Raw genomic sequence first — 21,302 nt, forward strand, 5'->3', positions numbered from 1 at the left:
AAAACTCCACCCTGGACGGTTCCAAGCCTGGCTGTGGAAAGAAGAGGGTTGGGTATGGGGCTAGCAACCCCATCCAATAAAAGCACAGTGCTACAAAAATGGCAAGAGAAGCTCCAAAGGCGTCATCCCTGGGAGAGGAAGGATCTTCGCCCAGAAGACATATGAAATTGTGTAATGAAAGTGGAAGCCACAGGGTCAATCAAACTTCAGCCTAGAACAGAGGACTCCAGCAAGCTGCTATGCCTAAGTAGGGATAATGAGCTTGAGAAGAAAAAGTATATAAAACAAAATATCATAAATAACACTGGAAGTTTTGAGATGGGACTTCAATCAGGTACACTGCCCAAGGATAAAAGGCAGCAACATGTTAGTATAGTGAAAAAGAGCTTTATCCAGAGATCAATTGATGTTTAGGATTGATTAGCAAAAGCAAATTAAAAGAAAGCAGAGACAAGTGCAGCAGTCATCATCGTAGTGGCTGTCATCTGAGTTGACAGAGTCAGGCTGGTGATCTTAAGGCTTCCATGAAGGGAGGCTTCAATCAGAGAAAGCAAAGGAAAGAAAAGATCACATTTTTTCCTTCTCTTCTTTATATCTGCTCAGCTAGGACAGTAGGGATGAAGGCAGGATAGTGGATTAATCTTCTTGCAGGATGTAGAAGGACCACCAGTGTCCCTGATGATTACAACTGTGAGAAGTGCATCCAGCTGCAACTTCTAACAATCTGTGTTGAGTTAGAGCAGGAAGTGGATGAACACCAGATCATTAGGAGGCTGAGGGGGTGATATAGAGAGGTAGTTACACCAAAGATACAGGACACAGGAAACTAAGTGACAATCAGGAAGGGTAAAGGGTTAAGGAGCCAGTGCAGAGTACCCCCAAGGTCATCCCCTCAACTCTCAACAACAGGTATATCACTTTGGATACTGTCAGGGGGGGGGGGGGGGGGGGGGGGAAATGACCTAACAGAGGAAAGTTGCAATGGTGGAGTCTTTACCACTGTCAGCCTCTGTGATTCAGAAGTCAGAAGAGAAGAAGGGGGAGAAGAGGCACACTGTGGTGAGAGGGTATTTGATAGTTAGGGAACAGACAGGAGGTTCTCTGGGCGAGAAGGAGATTCCCAGTTGTTATGTAGCCTCCGGGGTGCCAGGGTCCGGGGTATCTTGTATCAAGTCTTCAGCATTCTTAAGTGGGAGGGTGAACAGCTAGAAGTCATGGTCCGTGTATGTAACAATGATATGGGTAGGACGAGTGAAGAGGTGCTACATAGAGAGTTCAGGGAGTTAGGTACTAAGTTAAAGGACTGCTACCTGTACTACATGCTAGTGAGGCCAGAACTAGGAAGATTATACCATATAACACGTGGCTAAGGAGTTGGTGTATGAGGGCGGGCATAAAATTTTCAGATCATTGGGCTCTCTTCCAGCGAAGATGGGACCTGTACAGAAGGGAAGGCTTGTACCTGAACTGGTGGGGGACTAATATCCTAGCAGGAAGATTCATTAATGCTGCACAGTGCAGTTTAAAATAGAGTTGCAGGGGTATGGGAACCAGAGTGCCAGAACAGGTCTTGGAGGCAAATGTTGGTAAGACCTCAGACAAGTTTTGGAATCAAAAGGTTGAGCATGATGCAATTAGTCACATATATTTCCTGAGCCACATATATTTCAATGCCAGAAGTATCATAGAAATAACAGATGATAGAGCTGAAGATAAGGTAGCCAGTTTATAAACAGAGGCAATGTGTAGTGAGGAGAGACTGTTGATAGGGCAGAATTGCAGTCAATAGGATGTTGCAATGCAAAAGGAGGACAAAATCGGAAAGGGTGAATACAGGACTGAAGGTGTTACATTTAAATGCACGCAGTATACAGGATAAGGTAGATGAACTTGCAGCACAGTTGCAGATTGGCAGGTATGTTGTAGACAACACAGAATCACGGCTGAAAGAAGATTAGAGTTGGGAGCTTAAAATCCAAAGATACACGTTGTATTGAAAGGACAGGCAGGAAGGCAGAAGGGCAGCGTTGCTCTGTTGGTAAAAAAAATGAAATCAAATCATTAGAAAGAGTTGACATAGGGACAGAAGGTGTTGAATCACTGTGGTTTGAACAAAGGCACTGCAAGGGTAAAAAGACACCGATGGGAATTGTATACAGAACCCCAAACTGCAGTAAAAATGTGGCCTACAAATTACAATGGAAGATAGAAAATGTGTGTCAAAAGGACAATGTTACAATGATCATGGGGGACTTCAATATGCAGGTAGATTGGGAAAATCAGGTTGGTGCTGGATTACAGAAAGGAGAATTTCTAGAGTGCTTACAAGATGGCTTTTTAGAGCAGCTCCAAGTTGAGCCTACTAGAGGATCAGCTATTCTGGATTGGGTGTTGTGCAATGAACCAAAATTGACTAGAGATATTAAGATAAAAGAACCCTAAATGATCATAACATGATCAAATTCAGCCTGAAATTTGAAAAGGAGAAGCTAAAGTCAGATGTATCAGTATTACAGTGGTGTGAAGGGAATTACAGAGGCATGAGAGAGCAGTTGGCCAGAATTGATTGGAAAAGAACACAGGCAGGGATGACAGCAGAACAGCAATAGCTCAGGATATATTCATCCCAAAGAGGAAAACATATTCTAAAGAAAGGATGAAACAAGAGAAGTCAAAACCAACAACACAAGTCAAAGCCAACATAAAAGCCAAAGAGAAGCATATAATAGAACAAAAATTAGTGGGAAGTTAGAGGATTGGGAATCTTAAAAACCAACAGAAAACAACTAAAAATGCCATTAAGAAAGGAAAGATGGAATACAAAAGTAAGATAGCTAATGATATTAAAGAAGATACTAAAAGTTTCAGACTGCTAGAAAACAATACTGGAGAGGTAGTAATGAGGGACATGGAAATGACACATGAACTGAATAATTTTGCATCAACCTTCACTACGGAAGACACTAGCAGTATGGTGGAAGTTCCAAGAGACTATCCACAAAATCAATGCCTCTCGTTATCTTGTACACCTCTATCAGGTCACCTCTCATCCTTCGTTGCTCCAAGGAGAAAAAGCCGAGTTCATTCAACCTGTTTTCATAAGGTATGCTCCCCAATCCAGGCAACATCCTTGTAAATCTCCTCTGCACCCTTTCTATGGTTTCCACATCATTCAATAGACAATAGACAATAGGTGCAGGAGTAGGCCATTCGGCCCTTCTAGCCAGCACCGCCATTCACTGTGATCATGGCTGATCATACACAATCAGTACCCCGTTCCTGCCCTCTCCCCATATCTTTTGACCCCACTATCTATAAGAGCTCTATCTAACTCTCTCTTGAATGCATCCAGAGACTTGGCCTCCACTGCCTTCTGGGGCAGAGCATTCCACATATTCACCACTTTCTGGGTGAAAAAGTTTTTCCACATCTCTGTTCTAAATGGCCTACCCCTTATTCTTAAACTGTGGCCTCTAGTTCTGGACTCACCCATCAGCGGGAACATGCTTCCTGCCTCCAGCGTGTCCAATCCCTTAATAATCTTATATGTTTCAATCAGATCCCCTCTCATCCTTCTAAATTCCAGTGTATACAGGCCCAGTCACTCCAATCTTTCAACACATGACAGTCCCACCATTCCAGGAATTAACCTTGTGAACCTACGCTGCACTCCCTCAATAGCAAGAATGTCCTTCCTCAAATTTGGAGACCAAAACTACACACAATACTCCAGGTGGGGTCTCACCAGGGCCCTGTACAGCTGCAGAAGGACCTCCTTACTCCTATACTCAATTCCTCTTGTTATAAAAGCCAGCATGCCATTAGTTTTCTTCACTGCCTGTTGAACCTGCATGCTTGTTTTCATTGACTGATGTACAACGACACCTAGATCTTGTTGTGCTTCCCCTTTTCCTAATTGGACTCCATTTAGATAGTAATCTGTCTTCCTGTTCTTGCCACCAAAGTGGATAACCTCACATTTATCCACATTAAACTGCATCTGCCATACATTTGCCCACTCACCCAACCTGTACTAGTTACCGTGCATTCTCATAACATCTTCCTGACATTTCACACTGCCACCCAGCTTTGTGTCATCAGCAAATTTGCTAATGTTACTTTTAATCCCTTCATCTAAATCATTAATGTATATTGTAAACAGCTGCAGTCCCAGCACTGAACCTTGCAGTACCCCACTGGTCACAGCCTGCCATTCCGAAAGGGACCTGTTAATCGCTACTCTTTGTTTCCTGTCAGCCAGCCAATTTTCAATCCATGTCAGTACTCTGCCCCCAATACCATGTGCCCTAATTTTGCCTACTAATCTCCTATGTGGGACTTTATCAAAAGCTTTCTGGAAGTCCAGGTACACTACATCCACTGGCTCTCCCTTGTCCATTTTCATAGTTACATCCTCAAAAAAACTCCAGAAGATTAGTCAAGCATGATTTTCCCTTCATAAATCCATGCTGACTCGGACTCATCCTTCTACTGCTATCCAAATGTGTCGTAATTTCATCTTTTATAATTGACTCCAGCATCTTTCCCACCACTGACGTCAGGCTAACCGGTCTATAATTCCGTTTTCTCTCTCCCTCCTTTCTTGAAAAGTGGGACAACATTAGCCACCCTCCAGTCAGCAGGAACTGTTCCTGAATCTATAGAACATTGGAAAATGATTACCAATGCATCCACGATTTCTAGAGCCACCTCTTTAAGTACCCTGGGATGCAGACCATCAGCTCCAGGGGACTTATCAGCCTTCAGACTCAACAGTCTATCCAACACCGTTTCTTGCCTAATATAAATTTCCTTCAGTTCATCGTTTACCCTAGTTCCTTTGGCCACTATTACATCTGGGAGATTGTTTGTGTCTTCCCTACTGAAGACAGATCCAAAGTACTTGTTCAACTCATCTGCCATTTCCTTGTTCCCCATAATAAATTCACCTGTTTCTGTCTTCAATGGTCCAATTTTGGTCTTAACTATTTTTTTTGCTATTCGCATACCTAAAGAAGCTTTTACTATCCTCCTTTATATTCTTGGCTAGTTTACCTTCGTACCTCATTTTTTCTTGGCGTATTGCCTTTTTTGTTATCTTCTGTTGCTCTTTAAAAGCTTCCCAGTCCTCTGGTTTCCCACTCATCTTTGCTATGTTATACTTCTTCTCTTTTATTTTTATACTGCCCTTTACTTCCCTCATCAGCCACGGCCGCGCTTTACTCCCCTTAGGATCTTTCTTCCTCTTTGGAATGAACCGATCCTGCATCTTCTGCATTATTCCCAGAAATACCTGCCATTGTTGTTCCACTGTCTTCCCTGCTAGGGTTTTGTTCCATTGAACTTTGGCCAGCTCCTCCCTCATAGCTCCATAGTTCCCTTTGTTCAACTGTAATACTGACACATCCGATTTTCCCTTCTCCTTCTCAAATTGTAGGTTAAAACATATTCCTACAGTGAGGCGACCGGAATTGAGCGCAGTACTCCAAGTGGGGTCCTGTATAGCTGCAATATTACCTCTTGGCTCCTAAATTCAATTCCACGATTATTGAAGCCCAATACACCGTATACCTTCTTAACCATAGAGTCAAACTACGCAGCTGCTTTGAGAGTCCTATGGACTCGGACCCCAAGATCCCTCTGATCCTCCGCACTGCCAAGAGTCTTGCCATTAATGCTATATTCTGCCATCATATTTAACTTACCAAAATAATCCACCTCACACTTATCTGGGTTGAACTCCATCTGCCACTTTTCAGCCCAGTTTTGCATCCTATCAATGTCCCGCTGTAACCTCTGACAGTCTTCCAAACTATCCACAACACCCCCAACCTTTGTGTCATCAGCAAACTTACTAATCCATCCCTCCACTTCCTCATCCAGGTCATTTATAAAAATCACAAAGAGTAGGGATCCCAGAACAGATCCCTGAAGCACACCACTGGTCACAGGCCTCTATGCAAAATTTAACAAGCAGGATAGACAAAAGTGAATCGGTTGATGTTGTGTACTTGGATTATTAGAAGGCCTTTGATAAGGTGCCACTCATGAGGCTGCTTAACAAGCTATGGGTGGGTGGTATTACAAAAAAGATTCTAGTATGGATAAAGTAATGGCTGATTGGCAGGAGTCAAAAAGTGACAATAAAGGAAGCCTTTTCTGGTTGCCTGCCGGTGACTAGTGGTGTTCCATTGGCGACCAATTAACTTTACGTTATAAGTCAATGATTTTGATGATAGATAGAATTGATGGCTTTGTTGAAAAGTTTGCTGAAGATATGAAGAGAGGTAGAAGGGCAGGTAGTTTTGAGGAAGTAGTGAGGCTACAGAAGGACTTACACATATTAGGAGAATGGGCAAAGAAATGGCAGATGGAATACCGTGTCATAAATGTATTGTCATGCATTTAGTTAGAAGAAATGAAAGAGTTGACTATTTTCTAAATGGAGAAAAAATACAAAAAACTGAGTTGCAAAGGGACTTGGGAGTCCTTGTGCAGAATTCCCTAAAGAATTGTCTGGTTGAGTCTTTGGTGAGGAAATAATTTCAAAAAGATCTAGAATATAAAAAATATAATATAGAATATAAAATAGTGATTCCTTTTGGTTGAGCAAATTTGAACTGAGAATATAGCATTAATAGTAAGACTCTTGGCAGTATGGAGGATCACAGAGACCCTGGGGACTATGTCAGTAGGACACGCAAAACTGCTGCACAGATTGACAGAATTGAAGGTGTATGGTGTGTTGGCATTCATCAACCATGGAACTGAGTTCAAGAGCCATGAGGTAATATTACAACTATACAAGACCTTGGTCAGACTCCACTTGGAGTACTATGTTCAGTTCCGGTCACCTCACTATAGGAATGATGTGGACATGATAGAGAGAGTGCAGAGGAGATTCACAAGGATGTTGCCTGGATTGGAGGGCATACCTTATGATAGGTTGAGTGAATTTAGCCTTTTCTCCTTGGAGTGAGAGGTGACCTGATAGAGGTGTATATGATGATGAGAGGCATTGATCGTGACAGATGCTTTTTCCCAGGGCTGAAATGGCAAACACGAGGGGGCATAGATTTAAGGTGTTTGGAAGTAGGTATAGAGGGGATGTCAGGGGTATGTTTTTCACACAGAGTGTGGTGGGTGCGTGGAATGCACTACCAGCAGTGGTGGTGGAGGCATACAAAAGGGTCTTTTAAGATACCCTTAGTTTGGTACATGGAGCTTAAAAAAAAAGAGGGCTATGTGATAGGGTAATTCTAGGCAGCTTCTAGAGTATGTTACATAGTTGGCTCAACATTGTGGGCCAACAGACCTATAATGTGCTGTAGATTTCTATGTTATATAAAAGCAAAGATGTAATGTTGGGACTTCATAAAGAACTGGCAAGTCTTCACTTGGTGTACTGTAAGCAGTTTTGGGCCCCATGTCTTAGAAAGGATATGCTGAAACTTGGAGAGGGTTCAAAGGAAATTCATGAAAATGATTCCAGGGTTGAATGGCTTGTCATAGGAGGAGCGTCTGATGCCTCTGGGCCTGTATTCACTGGAATTCGGAAGAATGAGGGGTGACCTCATTGAAACAGTGAAAGGTCTTGATAGAGTGGATGTGGAGAGGATGTTTCCTGTGGTTGGAGAGTCCAAGACCAAAAGACACAGCCTCAGAATAGAGGGGCATCCTTTTAGAATGGAGATGAGGAGCAATTTCTTTGGCCAGAAAGTGGTGAATCTGCGGAATTCTTTGTTATAGGCAGCTGTGGAGGCCAAGTCTTTACATATATTCAAGGCAGAGGATCATAGATTCTTGATTGGTCAGGGCATAAAGGGATACGAGGGGAAGGCAGGAGTTTGGGGCTGAGAGAAAAATTGGATTGGCCATGATGAAATAGTGAAGCAGACTCATTGGGCCAAATGGCCTAATCCTTCTCCTATATCTTTCAGACATGGTTTCATATGTTAATTACATCTAATTCAGGTAATGCACGTGCAACATAGGTAAACACTAAACAATACTGGGTCATCAGTCTTGATTGTGAGACTTCAGGCTCCTCGATGATAGTAACCAGAAGAGGGCATGTCCCACATGGTGAGGGTCCTTGATGATGGATATCATGTTCTCTCGAAGTTCTGATTTGCACTGATGAGTATTCAAGTCAATTGTAGGATATGCCTGTATTGTGTAGGTTTTTTCTAAAAGAACTATCTATCAGAATTGTTTGGTGGCTGTCCTATGTATCCAATGATAACAGGAAATCTGTGCAGATTTTTAAAAGTGAAAATGCCATTGCACTGGAGCAGTTCCACTCTCTCAACCTCAGAAATCTGGATTCAGTGGTACAAATAGTTGTCACAAACTCGTGTGTTCCTTGGTTGCAGTGGATGTCCATGACTACTACTTTGTCTCATCATACCCTTTGTTCACCATGGAGCATTGCAGAACTGCCTTCCTGCTACTGGATCTCACTGTAAATCTCATCCATCCAGTCCGACAGAGTTGACTTCACATACTAAGACAGGCATGTCCCTATCTCCCTGCCATACAGGGTTCGCCGGCTACCCTCACCTAGTTTAGCCCACCTGTTGAAGCAGTGTACCAGGATGTAGCTGATGTCACATGTAGGCAGCTACTTGGAGTCCCAAGTGAGAGCTGAGTTTCCAGTTGGGCACAAAGATGAGTGGGCTGTGCCAGAATGGACACGATAAGCCCTTTCACCAGAGGTGCTACCCTTCCCTGGACATTCCATACACCCTGCCATAATTGCTTACACTTCCAGTAACAGCACTAATATATCAACAATAAGCTACCTTCTGAAACAAATCAAAATTACAATCCCCTTTTTGCTTTGCTTACCCTCTTGCTCCAAATCCAACTTTGATCCTTCCTGTCCAGTTTCATTCTGAAAATTGTGTTTGTCCTCCATATTGTCATATCTGCAAAGTGCAAACAACATTTTCAGTAATTTTAGAGTTACATAGTTTTAAGAGTCATCAATATTGTGAATGTTCCAGAACTAACAATGATAATAATCTTTTCAAAATGCCAGTAAAAAGACGGTGTGCTGGGTTGCAATGGTCTCTCTGGGTGCAAATGTATGTCTTAAGTGTTTTTCTTGTGATCGCAAGACCCTGATGGACATTGGTAATACAAAATACTGAAAGTCCTGTTGTACTGTGTTTCCCACCTTGGCCCCAGAGAAATATTTCACTTAGCAGTGTACATGTGCATGGTTGAATGAGCATTGTGGAGGCCAAGTCATTGGGTGCTTAAGGAGAGATTGATTGGTTCTTGATTGGAACATATGGACAGTAAAGATGCATACAACAGGTTGCTCCTTATTGATTACAGTTCAGCATTCAATACCATCATCCCCTCAAAATTAATCAATAAGTTTCAAGACCTTGGCCTCAATACCTTTTTGTGCAATTGGCTTTTCAAATTGCTCACATGCAGACCCCAGTCAGTTCAAATTGGTGACATTCAGATTGAAGACATTGCCTCAAGATTCAGGGGAGAAAATTTAGGACGGACATGAGGAGAAACTGTTTTTCCCAGAGAGTGGTGAATCTGTGGAATTCTCTGCCCAGGGAAGAAGTTGAGGCTTCTCCACTAAATGTATTTAAGAAACAGTTAGATAGGTTTTTACATAGTAAGGGAATTAAGGATTATGGGGGAAAGGCAGGTAGATGGAGCTGAGTTTATGGAGAGACTAGCCATGATCTTATTGAATGGCAGGGCAGGATCGATTGGCCAGATGGCCACACAATCTCCATCTGCACAGGTGCACCACAAGGCTATGTGCCTAGCTCCCTGCTCTACTCACATTACACTTATAACTGTATGGTTAAGTGTAGCTTCAATTCCACATTTAAGTTTCCTGATGACATGATTGTTGTTAGCTAAACCAAAGGTGGTAACGTATCAGCATATTGGAAGGAGATTGAAAATCTGGCTGAGTGGCACCACAACAATAACCTTTTACTCAATGTCAGGAAGACCAAAAAGCTGAATATTGACTTCAGGAGGAGGAAGCAGGTCCATGAGCAGTCCTCATTGAGGGATCAGATGCGGAGAGGGTCAGCAACTTCAAGTTCCTCAGTGTTATCATTTCAGAGGACCTGTCCTGGGCCCCGCATGTAAGAGCAATTACCATAAGCCCATAAGATATAGAAGAAGAATTAGGCCATTTGGCCTATCGAGTCCACTCCACCATTTCATCATGGCTGATCCAATTTTCCTCTCAGTCCCAATCTCCTGCCTTCTCCACATATCACTTCATGCCCTGACCAACCAAGAATCTATCAACCTCTGACTTAAATATACATAAAGTTTTGGCCTCCACAGCTGCATCTGACAAAGAATTCCACAGATATACCACGCTCTGATTAAAGAAATAGCTCCTCATCTCTGTTCTAAAAGGATGCCCCTCTGTTCTGAGACTGTTTCCTCTGGACTTAGACTCTCCTATTACAGGAAAACATCTTCTCCAAGTTCACTCTATCAAGACCTTTCACCATTCAACAGGTTTCAATGAGGTCACCCCTCATTCTTCTGAATTCCAGTGAATACAGGCCCAGAGCCATCAAACGCCTTTCATGTGACAAGCCATTCAATCCTGGAGTCATTTTCATGAACCTCCTTTGAACCCTCTTCAGTTTCAGCACATCTGTTCTAAGATAAGGAGCCCAAAACTGCTCACAATACTCCAAATGAGACCTCACCACTACTTTACGAAGTTTCAACATTATATCTTGCTTTTATATTCTAGTCCTCTTGCAATGAATGCTAACATCACATTTGCCTTCCTTACCACAGACTCAATCTACAAATTAACCCCATGCAAGGCTTATTGAGAAAGTAAGGAGGCATGGCATCCAAGGGGGAATTGCTTTGTGGATCCAGAACTAGCTTGCCCACAGAAGGCAAAGAATGGTTGTAGACAGGTCATATTCTGTATGGAGGTCGGTCACCAGTGGTGTGTCTCAGGGATCTGTTCTGTTACCCTTACCCTTTCTATATTTTCCACATCCTTCCTATAGTGAGGTGACCAGAATTGAGCACAGTTCTCCAAGTGGGGTCTGACCAGGGTCCTATATAGCTGTAACATTACCTCTTGGCTCTTAAAACTCAGTCCCACGATTGATGAAGGCCAATGCACCGTATGCCTTCTTAACCAGAGTCAACCTGTGCAGCAGCTTTGAGTGTCCTACATGACTCAGACCCAAGATCACTGTGATCTTCCACATTGCTGAGTCTCATCATTAATACTAAATTCTGCCATCATATTTGACTTACCAAAATAATCCACCTCACACTTATCTGGGTTGAACTCCATCTGCCACTTCTCAGCCTAGTTTTGCATCCTACTGATGTCCCGCTGTAACCTCTGACAGCCCTCCACACTATCTACAACACCCCCAACCTTTGTGTCATCAGCAAATGTACTAATCCATCTCTCCACTTCCTCATCCAGGTCATTTATAAAAATCACAACAAGAAGAGAAGAATGTTGTCCCTTGAAATCCTTTTGCTCCTAACATATCTGTAGAATCCCTTAGGATTCTCCCTCACCTTGTCAACTGGAGCAACTTCATGCCTTCCTTTAGCCCTCCTGATTTCTTTCTTCAGTGTTCATTATATTCCATAAGTAACTCAGTTGATCGTATCTGCCTATACTGCTATACACCTTTTTTTTCTCTGCTTGCCCGTCCCTCACTATAATTTGTTCTTGCTAATCAATTCAAATACAATTAACTGCCAGTTAAAGCTCCAAAAACACTGCCGTGAGTCACTGCATTATGTCCTCTCAAACTTCTGATCAAACCAATTGATTGTTAGTCAACGCTCCCATCTTCCCTCTGCTTTCTCCTTTTCTGGTACACTCCTTTCCTCCCTCTTTCAGCTCTCCCTGCTCTCCTTTCCTCCCTCCACTTTCTCCTGTTCCCCAGATCTCCTTTCCTTCCTTCACTTTCTCATTCTCCCGTCTTTCTACCTTCGCTCCTATTCCTCCCCTCCCTCCATCACACTTTGCATTCTGCCCTCTGCTTTCTCGTTCTGCCCTGTTCTCCTTTCCTCGGCTTTTGCCTTTTCTCCTGTCCTTCCTTCTTTCCTTTCTCTCTCATTCCTCTCCTTCTCCCCTGCTCTCCTTTCCTCCTCTCTTCCTGATTTCTCCTCCTCCCCTGCTCTCCTTTCCTCCCTCCACTTTCTCCTTCTCCTATCCTTCCTCTCTTCCCTCCTGTCTCCTTTTCTCTTGCTCTCCTTTCTTTCTTCCCTCTGCTTTTTCCTCCCCGCTCTCCTTTCCTCCTTCCCTCCACTCTTTCCTCCTCTCTCTCTGCTTTCTTCTTCTCCAGTCCTCAATCTCCTTCTCCATCTCTCCTTTCCTCACTCCCTCCTTTCTCCTTCTCCCCTGCTCTCCTTTCCTCCCTCCACCTTCTCCCTCCTTTCCACCTCTCCCTCAACTTTCTCCTTCTCCCACTCCTCCTTTCCTCCCTTTACTTTGTCCTTCTGCCATATCTGTCCTCTCTTTCCTCTCATTCTTCCTTACTTTCCTTTCCTCTTTCTCCTTCTTCCCTATCCTACCTCCCCCTCCTTCCACCGCCTCTGTTCCACCCTCTCCCCTCCCCTCCCACTCTCTTCATGCCTTCCCTTCTCCTCCACCCCTTCTACCTCTCTTCCCACCCCCTCTATCTGTTCTCTTCATCCCCCTCCCCTCTCTTCACACCTCCCCTCCTCCACCCCCTCTACCTCTCCCCTCTCTTCTCCCCTCTCCCCCCTCTTCTCCCCTCCCTCCCCCTTTCCTCCCTTTACTTTGTCCTTCTGCCATATCTATCCTCCCTTCCCTCTCATTCTTCCTTACTTTCCTTTCCTGTCCACTTTCTCCTTCCCTATCCTACCTCTCCTCCCCCTCTCCCCCCACTCTTCCCACCACCTGTTCCACCCTCTCCCTCTCCCCTCCACCACTCTTCCACCCTCGCCTCCCACTCTCTTCACACCTCCCCTTTTGCTCCTCCCCCTCTACCTCTCTTCCCACCCGTCTCTCCTCCTCTACCCCCTCTCCCTCTCTCCTCCCTCCCCTCATTCCTCCCTCTCCCCCTCCCCCTCCCTCTCCCTCTCCCTCTCCCTCTCCCTCCCCCACCCCCACCCTCACCCTCACCCTCACCCTCACCCTCACCCTCACCCTCACCTCCCATGGCCACCACTCAGCACTGCGTTCTCCATTTCCACGGCGACAGCTCTTGTTCCGCCCAATATAAGCCGCGTTCGAGACGCAACAGCGATGCGTAACGATCGAATGGCGGCCGGCTGCTCGGCCGTGGGCGGGAGGAAGCGGCCCAGGCCGCCAATCGGCTGCTCGGCTGCCGGTCGCCAGGGTGACGCTTACAACAACAACAACTCGCATGCGCTTCGCCTCCCTCAGCGCGTCCTCGAAGGAAAGGGCTAAGGGAGGGGTGAGGAGGCAGTAGATGTCCCTCCCTTAGCCCTTTCCTTCATCCCCTCACCCTCACCTCCCCATCCCATTATCTCAAAGTCCTCACCTCTTTGCCCTCTCCTTTCCCCGCCTTATATCTCCCTCCCTACCACTCTCCGCCCCTCCTTACCCATCCACCATCTACCCCTCACCATCCGACCCTACCTTCCTCATATCTTTATACCTTCTTCATGGAGGCCGGTGACCAGTGGTGTGCCTCAGAGTTCTGTTCTGGGACCACTACTCTATGTGATTTTTATAAATGACCGGGATGAGGAAGTGGAGGGATGGGTTAGTAAGTTTGCTGATGACACAAAGGTTGGGGGTGTTGTGGATAGTGTGGAGGGCTGTCAAAGGTTACAGCGGGACATTGATAGGATGCAAAACTCTGCTGAGAAGTGGCAGATGGAGTTCAACCCAGTTATGCGTGAGGTTGTTCAATTTGGCAGGTCAAATATGATGGCAGAATATAGTATTAATGGTAAGACTCTTGGCATTGTGCAGGATAAGAGGGATCTTGGGGTCTGAGTCTATAGGACAAAGCTGCTATGTAGGTTGACTCTGTGATTAAGAAGGCATATGGTGCATTGGCATTCATCAACCATGGGATTGAGTTTAAGAGCCGAGAGGTAATGTTGCAGCTATATAGGACCCTGGTCAGATCCCACTTGGAGTACTGTGCTTAGTTCTGGTTGCCTCACTACAGGAAGGATGTAGAAGCCATAGAAAGGGAGCAGAGGAGATTTACAAGGAGTTGCCTGGATTGGGGAGCATGCCTTATGAGAATAGCTTGAGTGAACTCGGCCTTTTTTCTTGGAGTGATGGAGGATGAGAGGTGACCTGATAGAGGTGTACAAGGTAATGAGAGGCATTGATCATGTGGATAGTCAGAGGCTTTTTCCCAGGGCTGAAGTGGCTAGCACGAGAGGGCACAGTTTTAAGGTGCTTGGAAGTAGGTACAGAGGAGATGTCAGAGGTAAGTTTTTTACGCAGAGAGTGGTGAGTGCATGGAATGGGCTGCTGGCGGCGGTGGTGGAGGTGGATACGATAGGGTCTTTTAAGAGACTCCTGGATGGCTACATGGAGCTTAGAAAAATAGAGGGCTGTGGGTAAGCCTAGGTAGTTCTAAGGTAAGGACATGTTCGGCACAGCTTTGTGGGCCGAAGGGCCTGTATTGTGCTGTAGGTTTTTTATCACTCTGCAACTCTCACTCCCTTCTTCCACCTTCCCCTGCCCCAGCCTTACCCACCACCTGCCCGTCACTACCCCTCCTTACCCACCTCCTGCCCTTCACTATCCCTCCTTTCCCCACACACCATCTACCCCTTCCTACATCTACCCTTCTGCGTCTGCCCTCCCTCCCTCTTTCCCTTATTCTATCTGCAACTCTCTCCCTCACCTTATGGCACCATCTTTCTCCTCTCACCACTGCCCACACAGGGAAGTTGCACTGAGGTAGTGCCTGCTCTTCCAGCTATTTCCCACCACAGACAGCGGTGTGCAGCAAGATCCTACACTGCACTGATGTTGGTTGAGGCATGTAGTGTGCCCAGGATGTTAGCTCCCTCCTCGCCCACCAGTAGGTGAGTATCTGGCAGTAGTATGACCATTCAGTTGCCTAAGTTCTCAGGCATATCGCTCACAGTAACAGTGAGGGATAAAAGTGAGGAGAATACAAGGTCAAGTTATTCTGGTCTTTAATCTGGTGTCTTGAGCTCTTTTCCAGGTGCTTGACAAGTTTAATGATGTGCTGATAAAGTGGAAGTATTTCCTCGGTTCAGGAATGACTTCTCTCAGAAGCACGTTTGAGGTCAGGGGTCACTGCTGCCTGGAAGACCACAAACTCATAAGTCTTTTTCTTCAAAAATCATTTTCCTCTGTTGGGCAAATGCTTTTGCACTGAAGGCACTCATGAATTTTCTCATTATGTCTTCATTAAATGATGACTCCCAAGGTAATGGAAATGTTTCACTGTGAATCTTTATTGTCAGAGGGCAAGGTTGGTAGTGGACATACTGTATGTTTGCAAAACTCTTTGTTGGCTTGTATAGTTCCCCAATACTAAACTGGCATTATTAGTCTGGAATAAAGTGTTAGGTTTGCATTATCCACAGTACTTTGTGACTGAAAGAATTGTCCAAAGTGGTATGTAGAATATAGAACAGTATAGCACAAGAACAGGCTTTTCAGCCCACAGTGTTGTGCCAAATCAATTAAATTAGGAATCAAGTACCAACTAAACTAATTATTTCTGCCTACACAGTATCCATATCCTATTTTCATCACATCTATGTGCCTATCTAAGCATCACTTAAAAGTCCCTAATCTCCTCTAAAAGTCACCTCTACCACCTCCCTAGGCAGTGCATTCCATGCACACACCAACCTCTGTGTAAAAAAACATGCCCCTTACATCTCCTTTAAAATTATCCCCTCTCACCTTAAATGCATGTTCTCTGTTATTAGACAGTTTATTCTTGGGAAAAAATATGGTCTCTCTATCTATGCCTCTTATAACCTTATAAACCTCTATCTGATCTACCCTCAGCCTCCGCCATTCCAGAGAAAACAACTGAAGTTTGTCCAACCACTCATCATAGCTTGTGCCGTCTAATATGCATTAAGTAAATTCTGTACTTTAAGAATGTATCCTGCATGCTGAAATTCATTGGTCATAAATTGAAGAATTGGTGATAAATTGTTTGCAAAACAAAATCTATGTTTGTCTTTCAGCATCTTGACAAATGACTTATCTTCACCAGTGATATCAACTGGTCAGTGTAGTCAGGGTATCCAACTGTGCAAAGCATCACAATCAACTCTATTCTTAACTAACAAACTTAGCACGAAGAAAGGGATTGAACCTGCAATCTTTGGTTCTCTATTGGGTGGTGCACGTGACCACCCTACTGAAAAATGCCTTGACAAAATACATTTTGACAGTTAACTATATAATCTAACTGAAACCAACTATTTTGCATAATTTCATGCTATCAAGTGCTGAAGTGATTCACTTTGAATTTACCATATCAAAGGCCCAAAATGCTTTAAACTAGTCTGTTGTCTTTAAACACAGAACTTGTGGAGTCTAATAATTCCTAACAATTTCACTGTTTATTTTACTACAGAGATTTTATTGTATTGTATGGTTCTAAAGTCTTTACAACTCATGTTCTCAATATTATTTATTTATTTTATTTTTAAATTTTAAGGCGTGGAACAGGACTTTCTGGCTCAATGAGATACACCACCCAACAACCCACTTATTTAACCCTGGCGTAATCACAGGACAATTTACAATGAAGCATTTAATACCATCATTCCCACAATCCTGATTGAAAATTTGCAGAACCTGGGCCTCTGTATCTCCCTCTGCAATTGGGTCCTCAACTACCTAACTGGAAGACTGCAGTCTGTGTGGATTGGTGATAACATATCCTCCTTGCTGACGATCAACAATGGCACAGCTCAGGAGTGTGTGCTTAGCCCACTGCTCTACTCTCTATATACACATGACTGTGTGGCTAAGCATAGCTCAAATACCATCTATAAATTTGCTGACAATACAACCATTGTTGGTAGAATCTCAGGTGGTGACGACAGGGCATATAGGAGTGAGATATGCCAACTGGTGGAATGGTGTTGCAGCAAGAACCTGGCACTCAACGTCAGTAAGACGAAAGAGCTGATTGTGGACTTCAGGAAGGGTAAGATGAAGGAACATGTACCAATACTCATAGAGGAATCAGAACTGGAGAGAGTGAGCAGCTTCAAGTTCCTGGCTGTCAAGATCTACGAGGATCTAACCTGGTCCCAACATATTGATGTAGTTATAAAGAAGGCAAGACAGCAGCTATACTTTATTAGGAGTTTGAAGAGATTTGGCATGACAACACATACACTCAGAAACTTCTATAGTTGTACTGTGGAGAGCATTTTGACAGGCTGCATCACTGTCTGATATGGAGGGGCTACTGCACAGAACTGAAAGAAGCTGCAGAAGGTTGTAAATCTAGTCCTCTCCATCTTGGGCACTAGCCTACAAAGTACCCAGGACATCTTTAGGGAGCGGTGTTACAGAAAGGAAGCGTCCATTATTAAGGACCTCCAGCAACCAGGGCATGCACTTTTATCACTGTTTCCAGGTAGGAGGTACAGAAGCCTGAAAGCACACACTCAGCGATTCAAGAACAGCTTGTTCCCCTCTGCCATCAGATTCCTAAATAGACATTGAAGGTTTGGACACTACCTCACTCTTTTTTTAATATACAGTATTTCCATTTTTGCAAGTTTTAAAAAAATCTATTCAACATACATAATTGATTGATTTATTTATTAACTATTATTATTATGTTTTATTTTATTATTTTTTCTCTCTGCTAGTTTATGTATTGCATTGAACTGCTGTGCTGTTAACAAATTTCATTTCACATGCCGGTGATTCTGATTCTGATGAATTAATCAACTAACTGGTACATCTGTAGACTGTGTGAGGAAACTGGAAAACCCAGAGGAAACCCACGCACTCACAGGAAGGATGTACAAGCTCCTTACATATGGCACTGGAACTGAACTCTGAACTCTGGAACGCTCCAAGCTGTAATAGCATTGCACTAACTGCAATGCTATCATGGTGGTTATGTAGTTATTTATATGCTTCTTCATATGTTTGTTATATTTTTGGTTTTGTACCGGTTGTCATTCATTTGCACATTGGTCGTTAGTCTTCATGTTTAGTTTTTCATTGATTCTATTGTACTTTTGTTCTAATGTGAATACCTGGAAGAAAATGAATCGTACGGTAGTATATGGTGAATATGCATGTGATGCCCTGGTTAAGATTTCTACTGCTATGCTGTAGATATTTCGTTTTAGTAGTTTTCTGCAAAAGCAGTGTGTCCGCTGTAGAATGTTTTACTTTCAGGTAAATATAAGAGGCTTGTTCAACTTAAGAATGTTGTGTCAGCCATTCTGGAGAAGATTCTAGAGAGTGGGGCAGAGAGAGTTTTCTGAAGGACAGTAATTTGGTTTGGGGTCTTATGGTGGGAGCTGCAGAACAAGAAGTACTTTGTACAGATGAATGGCTTCAAGGAGGAAGAGTAATACTCCTGAGAGAGAGAGCCAGTTTGCTCAAGATGGCCTTTGAGGGGAAAATGTGGTGGGTGTTTTCATGCAGACCGTGGGTCCAGCGCTTGAGTAACAGATACATCCCCGAATAGTCCAGTATGAGCTCCAATGATTATGTGCACATTGTATTGGTTTAACTGAAATTGGCCCTTTTAATTGTTTTTCTTTTCTTTTTCCTATTAACTGCTTGATAAAACTGAAATTGGCAAATATATTTTCTTTATAATCTTGTGCAGTGTACGATCTGTTATTTCTTGCCAATCAATAATTGTGCATGAGTAGTATTTACACAGCATTCGCTCAAATCGAGGTTCGGTTAATTAGAACTTCCCGACTTTCCTGTTTGGTTGAACACCAAATATGGACAACCCTAGACATATATTGTTTATAAAGATGGCCTTCTCACCACTGTGTCCCGTGGTTGTTCGCTGAGTTAGCTTTCAAGCCAAGATTGCATATGAGCCCGGTGAGAGGATTACATACATATTTTATTAATAAATTTACTTTGAATTTTGGATTTAAAAATAGTATCCATGCCAGACCACCAGACTCAAAACCAGTTACTTTCCCCAAGCAGTAAGGCTGAACAACACCTCCGCACGTGCTAACCAACCACTCCAAACCGCCAATCACCACTACTTTATTATTACCTGTCAGAGTCACTTTCCGTACAGATACTCCTGTGCCTAATGTCGCTTTATGGACATTCAATCAATAAGCTATTTTATGTATTTATATTTGTTGTGTTATTATTATATTTTTATTTTATTGTTTTCATTTTATGCTGCATCAGATATGGAGTAACAATAATTTTATTCTTCTTTACAATTATGTACAGGAAACGACATTTAAAAATCCTGAATCTTGAATCATGTATTTTGAATGCCTGTAAGAAAATGAATCTCAGTGACATACACATTTTTTGATAATAAATTTACTTTGAACTTTCAATTTAAGAGTTGAACATGCAATCACAATTATAATTTCAAGTCTCTCACATAAAACAATATCCTGCTAGACAGCAAAATATGACTCCAAGGTATTGCTCTGAAGTTCATTTAGTGTTAGAACGTTATGTGCTCTCTGGTTTCACAGGACACAACATGGTGATATTTTAAGGTTCCATTTGTGCATTAGGTGGCTGTGTCAGTCCTCGTACTGTTTATATTCTCGGCCTTAAGTTGAAGCTCTGTTTTTAGATTTAGATTATAAAATTTAGATTCAGATTGGTGTATGTTCCTTTGTCTTACCCTTCCTGAAGTCCACAATCAGCTCTTTCATCTTACTGTCATTGAGTAAGATTCTCAATTAGTAAGGGCGTCAAAGGGAGAAAGCAGGAGAATGAGGGTTGAGAAGGATAATAAATCAGCTGTAATGGACTTGCAGAGCAGATTTGGTGGGCCAAATAGCTTAATTCTGCACCTATCTCTTATGGTGTTTTTTTTTCTTATACTAGCCATCAAGTATCTATTTACACCAATCTCAATATTTTTAATCTATTCAATTCATTCTACTCACTACTCATGAAGGACAATTAACTGACAACTCTCACATCTTGGGGATGTGGGAGGAAAAGCCATGCAGTCACAGGGAGAATGTGGAAACTCCACGAAAACAACAACAGCGGTCAGGATTAAGCCCATATCATTCTTCTCTGCAACTCATCTCTGTACTACCAGTACAAAGTGCTAGCTTGCGTCCATGAAGGGTTTCAGGAAACAACGTGTTTGATTAGGTGATCTTAAAGTTCTCTGTGAAAGGGATCATTTAGGCTTTTGGTTGTATGTTTTTATTTTTATTTGTTTAGAGATACAGCACAGTAACAGGTCTTTCTGGCCCAACAATCCCATACCTTCCAATTACACCCATGTAACCAATTAACCTACTAATTTGTCGATCCTTGGAACGTGAGAGGAAACCAGAGCACTCTGAGAAAATCCATGCTGTCAAAGGGAAAACATACAAACTTCTTACAGACAACAGCAGGAATTGAACCTAAATTGCTGGTGCAGTAATATTGTTATGCTAATTCCAGTTGTTTCACAAAATCTCAGGACATCCTAAGGATCCTTCACAACCACAGGAGTACTAGTAAATGTGATCACTATTTTACATAGCAAAATTAACAAAGGTGTGAAAATAAGATGGACTAAAAAGATTACTAATTTGTTTACTTTAACAAACATCAAAATTATTTCTTAGTGAACCATTCTTGTTAGGAAATATTAATCATAATTTGAATAAACAGTAGTTGTTGGCAATAGACAATGTGCTTTTAAATAGAATTATTACAGGGCCTTCTTGTTTGCAATAGCCATTGGGTAGTTTTAACAATAGTTTAAAGCATGGTGCATCAGATTCTTCTACTTATGCTTATACCCATTTTTATTAACATATTCAAAAGATAATTTAATAAGACCATAAGATATAGGAGCAGAATTTCAGACACAAAATGCTGGAGGAACTCAGCAGACCAGGCAGCATCTAGGAAAGGAGTACAGTCAACAGTTCGGGTTGAAACCCTTCAGCAGGAAGAGTATTTGTGTCTGTTGCTTTGACTTCCAGTATCTGCACACTTTCTCTTGTTTGTGATAGGAGCAGAATTAGGCCATTTGGTCTATCAAGTCTGCTCTGCCATTTCAGCATGGCTAATCCGGTTTTTTTCTCAGCTCCAAACTCTTGCCTTCAACCCGCCCCCCCACTCCATATCC

The 21,302-nt window shown here is 43.0% G+C and overlaps 1 protein-coding gene and 1 long non-coding RNA gene across 8 annotated transcripts in view; one reads left to right on the forward strand and one right to left on the reverse strand.

The window, feature by feature from the left end:
* cfap74 (cilia and flagella associated protein 74) overlaps positions 1–13,310 on the reverse strand; it is a 461,786-nt gene extending 448,476 nt beyond the window's left edge. For all 7 annotated transcript variants that reach the window (XR_012096720.1, XR_012096719.1, XM_073032445.1 and 4 more), the window contains exons 1-2: positions 13,181–13,310; positions 8,851–8,930 (exon numbers count right to left, since the gene is read on the reverse strand). Coding sequence is in view for 5 of the 7 variants with exons in the window: in XM_073032445.1 (XP_072888546.1) it covers positions 8,851–8,930; positions 13,181–13,215 (115 nt within the window). In the remaining 2 variants the exon portion in view is untranslated. The remainder of the gene's footprint in view (positions 1–8,850; positions 8,931–13,180) is intronic.
* Positions 13,311–13,504: 194 nt separating this feature from the next.
* Positions 13,505–19,542, forward strand: LOC140718583 (uncharacterized). The gene is made up of 2 exons (XR_012096741.1): positions 13,505–15,048; positions 16,677–19,542. It is a non-coding gene; the product is annotated as an uncharacterized lncRNA (long non-coding RNA).
* Positions 19,543–21,302: the final 1,760 nt, after the last annotated feature.

Source organism: Hemitrygon akajei, chromosome 29, assembly GCF_048418815.1.
Source record: "Hemitrygon akajei chromosome 29, sHemAka1.3, whole genome shotgun sequence".
In the NCBI taxonomy this organism is placed as follows: domain Eukaryota; kingdom Metazoa; phylum Chordata; class Chondrichthyes; order Myliobatiformes; family Dasyatidae; genus Hemitrygon; species Hemitrygon akajei.